The sequence below is a fragment of the Chanodichthys erythropterus genome, chromosome 1 (assembly GCF_024489055.1).
Source record: "Chanodichthys erythropterus isolate Z2021 chromosome 1, ASM2448905v1, whole genome shotgun sequence".
In the NCBI taxonomy this organism is placed as follows: Eukaryota; Metazoa; Chordata; class Actinopteri; order Cypriniformes; family Xenocyprididae; genus Chanodichthys; species Chanodichthys erythropterus.
Window position 1 is genome coordinate 7,502,850 of NC_090221.1, and position 11,538 is coordinate 7,514,387.

At 35.9% G+C, this 11,538-nt stretch overlaps 1 protein-coding gene across 1 annotated transcript; it reads left to right on the plus strand.

The window, feature by feature from the left end:
* Positions 1-45: 45 nt before the first annotated feature.
* cyp4v2b (cytochrome P450, family 4, subfamily V, member 2b) lies at positions 46-9,274 on the plus strand. Its single transcript, XM_067370500.1, has 11 exons — positions 46-276; positions 379-491; positions 596-681; positions 2,582-2,772; positions 4,188-4,257; positions 4,358-4,484; positions 4,889-5,059; positions 5,128-5,230; positions 5,409-5,543; positions 5,961-6,140; positions 8,351-9,274. Exons 1-11 carry the CDS (start codon positions 84-86, stop codon positions 8,518-8,520), a joined length of 1,539 nt encoding a protein of 512 aa, XP_067226601.1. The 5' UTR covers positions 46-83; the 3' UTR covers positions 8,521-9,274.
* The last annotated feature ends 2,264 nt before the right edge of the window (positions 9,275-11,538 follow it).

Here is an 11,538-nt window from a genome sequence, read left to right on the forward strand (position 1 = left end):
AACAGTTAAGTCTGAAGTTCACAGTGAAGCAGTCTGTGCTTCTCTTTCAGAGCATTAATTACGGCCAGCTTCATCCAAACAAAATGGGTGTCCTTTTCGGATTATACATCCTAGGGATTATATTTACAGCCGTTCTTCTATTACTTTTGGCATCTACCACATATTATCCACTTAAAAATTATATAGGAAAATGGAACGAAATGAGACCAATTCCAGGAATGGCAGGTGCTTATCCATTCATTGGCAATGCACTGCAGTTTAAAACCAATGCAGGCGGTAAGGGATTGTGATCTTTTTGACTAGCATCATCTCTTGTTGCTATTAATTATCAATGATAATTTAACATTGCAAAATTATAAAGGTGTGTTTCTGTTAAAGATTTTTTCAACCAGATTATTGAGGGCACAAATGAAAATAGACACCTACCTCTAGCAAAGGTGTGGGTGGGTCCAGTCCCCTTTCTGGTCTTGTATCATGCAGAGAATATTGAGGTGCCTATTTCTGAAATTTCATCCTCTTCATGTACTTTTGATGTGTATAGTTATGTTTTCCTCACAGTTTCCAGTTCATTCTCAAACCAATGCTTTCCCATCAGGTGGTCCTTAGTAATTCCAGACACCTTGACAAGTCATTCTCATATAGGTTCCTCCACCCCTGGCTCGGCACGGGCCTGCTAACTAGGTACGGTAGGTTTGCTACAATTTTTATGTAAATATTATATGGTACTTCCTTTTTTTATTATTATTCTTTTACAATCTGTTGTAATGCACACTGTTAATATGTGACTTGTAGAAGTTAATTAATAGGGTAGCATCAGTAAAAACTACTGTAAGTCATTTTATTTTAAAATAGCTTATCTCATCTTAATATAGATTAATAATTGACATCTATAAGTAAATCATTCACTTAAATGCTAATTTCCCCCCTAAATGCTAATTTACCCCAAAATGTTTGTTTGTTTGAGTATCTGACCAGACTGACAAAGCAACATTGGCTGAGCCAGTGGAGTGAGTCTGGGGTGGAATTATTTCTTTATTTGAACAATGGGAGATTAAGGGGAGTTTTCGGGTAAAAATATTAATAACAAAATAATAAAAATGCTTAACCCTTATATTATGTTCTGGGTCAATTTGACCTGAATGATTTTTGAGTTGCTGAAAATACTAGTTAATTTAATGACACTTTTCTTGATATTTTGTGACTATTTGAGGCTATTTACATTTACATGTTTGCATTTGAAAAGAAATGTATGCTGCGCTAAAGGTGTACATTTGTATCAGTTTATGTAATGTTTTGCTGGGATTTTGGGATTTGACCACATTATCTTGCCGTTGCTAGTGCCATGCTCTACTGTTTAAAAACATCATTGTAAATGCAATTGGTGATTTTAGAAATAACTGGACACTTAAACCCTTTAAGTGTCCAGTTATTTCTAAAATAGTTCACCAAAAAAATGAAAATTCTGTCATTAATTACTCACCCTCATGTCGTTCCACACCCTTAAGACTTTCGTTCATCTTCGGAACACAAATTAAGATCTTTTTGATAAAATCTGAGAGCTTTCTGTCCCTTCATAGACAGCTATGCAACTACCACTTTGACACGTCAAAAAGTTTATAAAGAGATCGTAAAATTAGTCTATATGTATTGAGTGGTTTAGTTCAAATTTTCTGAAGAGACTTGATCGCTTTATATGATGAACAGTTTGAATTTAGGCTTATATTCTCATGTAAACATTCATCCCCTCACACAATCGTTGTGGTAAATGGAAGCTCAAACATGTTTGCTTGATGTGCAAGAACCAATGAGGTTCATTCTCGTGTTACACAGCACGTTTGAGCTTCCAGAAGAGGTTTGTTCTCATGCATCATTCAGGTTCAGTTGAGCTTTTGTTTATGTTTGCTGATCAATGTTTATATCAATGTTAATGTTCATCAAATAAAGCAATCGAAAATTTTAGAAAATTTGGACTAAACCACTAAATTCATATGGATTAGTTTCACGATCTCTTTATTAACTTTTTGAAGCATCAAAGTGGTAGTCATGTATCTGTCAATGGAGGGACAGAAAGCTGTCAGATTTCATCAAAAAGATCCTCATTTGTCTTCTGAAGATGAACAAAAGTCTTAGAATGACATGAGGGTGAGTAATTAATGGCAGAATTTTCATTTTGGGGTGAACTAACCCTTTAAAATATAATAAGTAGAAAGAGCAGTGATGTCTTGTATCTCGCTGTTACTTAAAAAAGCCACAATCATGTCTTTCAAAGCTCAGAACATTTAAAGTCAAACTTAACTTTGTTTCACATACGGTAGAGGACCACCTGCCAAACTGGCAGATCTCATACCTCATATTCAAGAGCAGTTTGCATCAAGCACTGCGAACAAACTCTATCAAAAGCACAGTTGTTTATAATCAGCCACACTGGACACAAGTTCACTGACCATCTGTCCAAACACAGCAGAGTCCAAAAACACAGGAATTGAATACAAAATGATCCCCATGTTCACTTTAGACCTTTACAGTATTTAAGCTATGTTGAGGTCAAAGACTTGACTCTTCCCAACTTTTCTTCCCACAGCACAGGGGAGAAGTGGCGTAGCCGGCGTAAAATGCTGACTCCAACCTTCCACTTCTCTATCCTCTCTGACTTCCTAGAGGTCATGAATGAACAAACAGATATTTTGATTCAGAAGATGCAGAAGCAGGGAGACGGAGAGCCATTCAACTGCTTCAGCTTCGTAACATTGTGTGCTTTGGACATCATATGTGGTACAGTACATCCAATCTTTCCATATATAGTGTGAAAGCACAATTTGAGAGTGCTGTTGAGTTTTGTCTGCTGCTTTGTTTACACACTGCTTATGCATACTAATGTAAAATAGCCCTGACTCTTATTATTAAGTTACAGTGGCATGAAAAAGTATTTGAACCACTTGCAGAATTTGTGAAAATGTGAATAATTTTAATAAAATAAGTGAGATCATACAAAATGCATGTTATTTTTTTTATAGTACTGTCCTGAGTAAGATATTTTACATAAAAGATGTTTACATTTAGTTCACAAGACAAAACAATAGCTGAATTTATTCAAATAGCCCCATTCAAAAGTTTGTGAACCATTGATTCTCAATACTGTGTGTGGTTACCTGGATGATCTATGACTGTTTTTATGTTTTGTGATGGTTGTTCATGAGACTCTTGTTTGTCCTGAGCAGTTAAACTGAGCTCTGTTCTTCAGAAAAATCCTCCAGATCCTGCAGAAATTTCAGTTTTCAAGGATTTTTGCATATTTTAACCCTTTCCAGCAGTGACTGAATGATTTTGAGATCCATCTTTTCACACTGAGGACAATTGAGAGACTCAAACTCAACGATTAAAAAAGGCTCAAACATGCACTGATGCTCCAGAAGAAAACACGATGCATTAAGAGCTGGGGGGTGAAAACTTTTGAACAGAATGAAGATGTCACAATTTTTCTTATTAGATTTAAATATCGTTTAGTACCGCCCTTTGGAACCAACAGAAGATACTTGCATGTTTCCCGGAAGAAACATTAAGTACAATTTACCTTGATATTTGAATTCAAAAGTTTTCACCCCCCGGCTCTTAATGCGTCTTGTTTCCTTCTGGAGCATCAGTGCATGTTTGAACCTTTTTTAATAGTTGAGTTTGAGTCCCTCAGTTGTCCTCAGTGTGAAAAGATGAATCTCAAAATCATACAGTCACTGCTGGAAAGGGTTCAAATATGCAAAAAATCCTTGAAAACTGATAAATGTGCATGGCCTGGAGGAATTTTTGAAGAACAGAGCTCAGTTTAACTGCTCAGAACAAACAAGAGACTCATGAACAACCATCACAAAACATTGTAGATCATAAAAACAGTTGTGGATCATCAGGTAACCACACACAGTATTGAAAATCAATGGTTCACAAACTTTTGAATGGGGTTATTTTAATAAATTCAGCTATTGTTTTGTCTCGTGAACTAACCGCAAACATCTTTTATGAAAAATATCTTACTCAGGACAGTACTAAATAAAAAATAACATGCATTTTGTATGATCTCATTTATTTTATTAAAATTATTCACATTTTCACAGATTCTGCAATTGGTTCACATACTTTTTCATGCCACTGTATAATAACCATTGATAAACCAAATGGGATGTGTTTGTATGCAACAGAAACTGCAATGGGAAAGAAGATCTATGCTCAGAGCAATGCTGACTCTGAGTATGTTCAAAGTGTCTATAAGTAAGTAGTGTATTTCAATGCTAGAGCATGTGTTCTTACTAATACAGTAAACAGGGGGTGCATGTTGTCCTCTCTAGAAATGACAGTGTTTATATTTCAGAATGAGCGACATCGTCGCCAAGAGACAGAGAGCACCATGGCTGTGGTCAGACTGGATCTACAACATGTTACAGGAAGGCAAAGAACATTCCAAAAGATTGAAGATTCTCCACTCTTTCACTGCAAGTGTGAGTGATCAGCATTATTATTTATATACTATTGTAGAATTAATTATTTTAAATTAGCTTTTTTTACAAATACATTTTTAGTTTCCATTTTAATGTTATTTTTAGTTTGTTATATGCTTTTGTCAATTTAGGTATGTTCTTTAAATGTTATTTTAGTTACTTGTCAACACAACATTGCTACAGTAAGTTCTATTTTGTTTCAAATTTTGTCACATTTTATTTTGTTTCAGTTTTATTTCAATTAGGGAATATATATATATTATATATATATATATATATATATATATATATATATATATATATATATATATATATATAGATATATATATATATTCAAGTTACAAAATTAAAAATAAGGTGGATAGCACATGCTAGCTAGAATTTTCTGTTTTCTTGACCTGAAGGTCATCAAGGAGCGAGCGAAGTTTATGAACTCTGAACCTGACAGTGATTCTGACCAGGGTCCGAGGAAGAGACAAGCCTTCCTAGATATGCTGTTAAAAACTACTTATGAGAACGGACAGAATTTGAGTCATGAGGACATTCAGGAGGAAGTGGACACCTTCATGTTTGAGGTACAAATAAAACTAGAAAAATAAATGTTTGTCAAGGACCATTTGTTAAGGACCATTCTCTTTAACAGGGTCATGATACCACGGCAGCTTCAATGAACTGGGCCTTACATCTGATTGGCTCCCATCCCGAGGTCCAGAAGGCAGTGCAGGGAGAACTACAGGAAGTGTTTGGTACACAAGTTTTTTTTTCACAATGTGTGATGTGTTTCATTTAGCATAATGCCTGTCATAATGTGTTCTCAATGAAAGAAGTTGTTCTGTTTACTCAGTAGTCAAGAAAGCAGCTTGGGAATGTTTTCTAATAACATCATTTAGAGTTCAGCTGCATCTCCTGCATTCTAATTGGCAGGTTCGTCAAAGCGCCACGTGGGGGTGGAGGACCTGAAAAAGCTGCGCTACCTGGAGTGTGTCATCAAGGAGAGTCTGCGGATCTTCCCCTCCGTGCCTCTGTTTGCACGCAGCATCTGCGAGGCCTGTCACATCAGTAGGTGGCAGCTGTTTGTCACCTTGCCAAGCAGCGCTGCAAACATCGCAAGATCAAAGATCTGCACTTTTTGATGCCACTCTCATTACTTGCATCTCAGCGTAACAGCAGATGTCACGGCTTCTATTTCCATCTCCCATTGTCAAATATGAAGCAACCTACTAAGTGTTTATTTCTACTCAGAGCTAAGAGTCTTTTATGCCAAGATGCAGCTGGATAGAAAACAGCAACTTCTCAAGACAGAAAGTTTTGCAAAGCTCAATAAATGCATCCGTTTATCATTTATTTATTAAAGCTTTATTCTGTCTCCCACACAGCGTTATAGTTTGGCATGTGTGCTAAATCCTCTTTAATTGTTCGAATTCTGTTACATGTATAATAAAACTGACTGCGGGTGTTTTTTTTGCTCGGTTGCAGATGGGTTCAAAGTTCCAAAAGGAGTGAATGCTGTTATCATACCATATGCTCTTCACCGGGACCCACGCTACTTTCCAGAACCTGAGGAATTTCGACCGGAAAGGTTTCTGCCAGAGAACAGCAAAGGGAGGCATCCATATGCATACATCCCTTTTTCTGCAGGGCCAAGAAACTGTATTGGTAAGAAAAAGAACAGAATGATAACAAAAGAAATTTGGTATAAAAGTGACATCATAGAAATGAAAATGCTAAACGATATCCAGTATAATGTGAATAAATGTGAAAAGGAGCACATTTCCATTTTGGTGTTGATGAGCTTTCTTAGTTGGGCTGTGGGGGTACATAAGACAAAAAAGTTTGGGAAGCACAGCATAATGATATAACTGTACCAAACAAAGTACTGCATTTTATTAGACGGGCCATATAAAGTTGGAAATAATAACGAATTTATTGATTATGCTTATTTAAAGGGTTAGTTCACACAAAAATGAAAATTATGTCATTAATGACTCACCCTCATGTCGTTCCAAACCCGTAAGACCTCCGTTCATCTTCAGAACACAGTTTAAGATATTTTAGATTTAGTCCGAGAGCTTTCTGTCCCTCCATTGAAAGTGTAGGTACGGTAGACTGTCCATGTCCAGAAAGGTAATAAAAACATCATCAAAGTAGTCCATGTGACAAGTTTTTGAAGCATCGAAAATACATTTTGGTATTGTATAAGCATTGTATTCTCTTCCGGGTCTATTGTCAATCCGGGTTCACGACTCCGCAGTGACGCTGCTGATGTAAGACGCTGCTGACGTTTTATCCGGTGCGTCCGAGCTTCGTTTACAGTCTGAGGGAGACGCACGCTATATTCAAGCTATTCTACATTGTTTGTATTTTGGTATTGCTATATTTTTTAAAATGGTGCGTAAGTGTGCATGTCGCGGATGTCCTAATCGCCAAAAACAACCACGTAAAAGTGCATTACCAACGCCGACAGATGAAAGGATTCAATGGAATCAATTCAATGGAAAGGATTCCAGAAGAGAATATAATGCTGAATAAAGTTGTAGTTTTTGTTATTTTTGGACCAAAATGTATTTTCGATGCTTCAAAAACTTCTAACTAACCCACTGATGTCACATGGACTACTTTGATGATGTTTTTATTACCTTTCTGGACATGGACAGTCTACCATACATACATTTTCAATGGAGGGACAGAAAGCTCTCGGACTAAATCTAAAATATCTTAAACTGTGTTCCGAAGATGAACGGAGGTCTTACGGGTTTGGAACGACATGAGGGTGAGTCATTAATGACATAATTTTCATTTTTGGGTGAACTAACCCTTTAAGTCTCACGGTTAGCTGAAATCTGTATGTTTTTGATTAATGAAAAAATGACTCATAAGAGACATTTGTCCAGGAATCAGAGTAAAGTACAGTAGTTGCACAGTAAGTCTTTGATTCACTAAAAAGAACTGACTAGAGACATTAGTTCTAGAGATCTGTTTAAGAATCGGACTACACTGGTTGCATTGCATTGCTCTAAAAAGAACCAGCTCATAAGAGTCATTTGCTCTATGATCAGACCACACTGGTTGTGTTGTATGTTTTTGATTCACTAAAATGAACCGGCTAATTAGATTAATTTGCTTTATAATCCAACTACACCCATTGTGTTGTATGTTTTTGATTCACTGAACAGAACCATACTGATAAGAGCCATTTGCTCTATAATCAGACTACACTGGTTGTGTTGTACTTTATGTTTTTGATTCACTAAAATGAATTAGCTCATAAGAGTCATTTGCACTGTAATCAGACACTGATTGTGCTGTGTGTTTTTGATTTACTAAAAAGAACCAGCTCATTTGCTCTATAATGAGATTTTCTGTTTCCCACTGTAGATTCAGTAGCATCATTCAAATTCTGATTTTGAACCAGTTCTTGGTTCTTATCCCTTGCCCTATGACATCCTCAGAACTCATCACAGTGAAGTTTCTATTTCTATTATACTTCACCCAAGAGTCAGTCTGTTAATTGAGCTTCACTAGCTGAATGAGAGACTCTTTCTTCCACACTCTTCTTCAGTGTTCGGGCCTCTGTCCCACCTCTGAATGAGACAGATTGTTTCACAGCGAGTGGTGCTCGCAGGTTCAGGTCACTGGCCACACACAAGAAGAAGCTTCTAACAAAACTGAAAGAGAGCCACATAGTTTTGGAGATTTATTATTTCAGCACTCAACTCATCTCCACTGCCTTCTAGGAATGAAAGCTCCAAATAAGTGCGTTTGTAGAAATTTACTTCACGAACGTCTCCCCTCTCTCAGTCTTGTTGCCATTCCGAGACCTTATTCTCTTTCCTAATTTCTCTTTTTCTGTGCATCTGTGGCTTCAGGCCAGCGCTTCGCCATGATGGAGGAGAAGGTAGTTCTTGCTACGATCTTGCGTCACTTTGACGTAGAGGCATGTCAGAGCCGTGAGGAACTACGGCCTCTGGGGGAACTCATTCTACGTCCCGAGAAGGGCATTTGGATCAAACTACAAAAAAGAACCATCCACCATTAAAACTCAAGGTTGCTTCAGTCCTCACATCACAGACATGCTAGACTTGTTGTGCTGCTAGTTATGAAAAGACTCAAATGCAATGTTCTGACATTTTTGTATTTTCTGTGATTGATTTTATGGAAATTGTGTGGAATGGATGGTAAAATGAGAGCTGAAAGTATCAGACTCTTATCGGTAGCTGAAGGCGTAATCAAATTAGTCAGAATATCTTATAAACAACAAACACACAAAGCAAGGCAGATTTCTGATTCCATGTGGACCTAGTTAGAAAACGTCGCTCAATAGCACAAAATAAGCCAAGATAGGGTGATCAGTTAATTGACAACCCCAACACAGCTACTTACCGTGAATGTACATGAAATATTGATTTAAGTTGATATGACTTTATTATATGAAAAATAAGACAGCAGAGTGTTGTACTTAAACTAGCACAGCAAGTGTGACAGTGATGAATGATAGAGTTTAGTGGTCATTCGACAAATATATTTAACCACAGAATGTCCAATCAGAATCATGTATGTAAATCAACTCAATTGAGGCAAAACTGTTTTTGCACTTTTTCACTCTAGTTTTCCCTTAATGATATTGAAACAAATGTACTGTATAGTGTAGACATTTTATAGATCTTTTTCTGATAATTTCATTCAGTTTGTACTTAAATGCTGAGCTTACACACATCTAACTTGACTGCATACTGTTTTTCTTTCATTTGATGAATATTTGTCTTTTATTCTCACCTGTGGGGGTAATTACAGAAAAAAGAGAATGTACAAAACTGATCATTTGATTTCAGACACACAGTACACTGCCGTTTGAAAGTTTTCAGGTCAGTTGGATTTATTTATTTATTTTTGAAAACAAGAAATTAATACTTTTATTCAGTAAGTATGCATCACAAGTGACAGTAAAGACTTTTATAAAGTTACAAAAGATTTCTCTTTCAAATCAATGTTGTTCTTTTGAACTTTCTAAAAATGTATCACAGTTTCCAAAAAATATTAAGCTAAAATATTAAAATGTTTTTAAGATTGATAATAATAAGAAATGTTCCTTGAGCAGCAGATCAGCATGTATTTTGTATCAAATAAATAAATAATAAGAGACTTCAAAAACATGAACAAAAGATTTACTTTTAACTGCAACCAGAGTTTTAATATTTGGCGAATCTCAAAATCATATCTCTTGTAGATCTAAAGCCCTCAAGGCTCTCCATTATTAATTGGCTCGAATCACAGGATGAAAACAAACATCTTTGGCAAAAGTGTTTTCAGAATAAACAGTGTCTGCACATCCAGACATACCGGATACCTTATTCAAATACACAGGTTGAATATAAGTGATGTCTTTAATCAAACTGACATTCATTATGGTGGAATGTCTAGAGGCTTTTATTTAGTGGAAATGTTTTCTTTAATTAAATGAGACGTTTAAGTCTCAGTGTGTATTTTGTCCCTGTCAACAAAACACTTTAAAAAGAAGCTCGAAGTGATTTTCGTTAAGCTCAGAAATGGTAACGTGACGTACAACATTCCATGCCTTTGATAATAACAACAACCACATCTTTCTATCCATCCACACTCATATTTTGCTAAACGATATGAATTTGCATGAATAAGTATCTCAGTCTGTGATGTCCAGTACTGAATATCTTTCATTAAGAATTACTTAACAACTTCTGTGAGCCTTTCCTTTTGATGCAGTTCAGTTTCTACAAGCATCACCTGTATAGAATTTCACTCTTGTTCTGAGCCGCTCATCCTCTTTAAACCTGCTCTGCTCACTTGGGGCTGATGGGTGATAAAGAGCAGGGCTCTTCCACACAGAGGCAGTATTGCTCCTCCTCATCCCTCGTCTGCCCTGAGTAGTGCCGGTGAGAGGACACCCTAAACTGTCAGACTGATGAGGAAATCAGTTGACCCTGCCAAGTCCCAAACTGCTACTGCAATTCATCATGAATAAATCAATCATCAAGAAAAAAAATATATATATAATTAAATGGAAAAAGTATGGCGCAAATGTGATTTAAATGCATGTTTCTCCTGTAATTAAGATGAGTAGAAACATTTATGTAAATTTACTATTTCGTAGTGATTGTGATTGCAGTTGTGCGGCTTTGCACCATGACATTATTTACTTTCCATCTGTGTTATTATCGGTGGTTTTAAATCTCAAACTTTCCGATTTGAACCCAACAGATGGTCACCATTCTGATCACACCAGAATAAAAAAAGCTTTGTAAAAACAAACTCTTAGAAAAAAAAAGTTTCTAGAACCCTTTATGCCAAAAATGTGTCTTAAATGATTGCATAATCAGTTTTTTTCCTAGTGATAAAGAATGTTGCTGTTTAATTCATGAAAATTCATAAATTTTTTTATGAAAGTAAATTCTGAGCTGTTTAATTCATAAACAAATGATTTAACATGAAATAAAAAAACTAAATCTATAAAATGATCCCATGATGGGAACCCGTATAAAGCACCTGACAGAACCCTTTAAGATTCTGTATAGAACCTTTTCTTCCAATTGTACATATTTAGAGCGAGAGATTGAGAGATGAACATTCAATCTCCAAAGGTCTAAGACAACTGTTTTTTTTTTTTGTTATTAAAAACTGAGTGAAAATTTGAACTGAAAATAGAATTATAAAATGTCCTAGTATTTGATTTGTCCATCTTTTGCTTTGATTGCAGCAGCATTCGAGCTGCATGAACTCAGCAAGTTTATGTGAAACCTGATGATCATGTTTTCCAGCATGATTTGAGAATCATCCAAAGAGCCTCTTGTGCTTTTATGGAAACAAGAACATCTGACTTTCTGCACAAAGAATCATATGATCATAGTCATAAATTTGATTATTTGATTAGCAATCTAGAAATAGAGCAGAATCTTAAACATTTAATTTAACATCATAACATTTCTTTGTTTTGAATGTTCCAAAGTCTGAAAACTCTGCACTGTTTTCAATTTCAAGGTCTAATGAAAAGAAAAAAGAGAAAGATTTTCAGTGAGGTCTCACT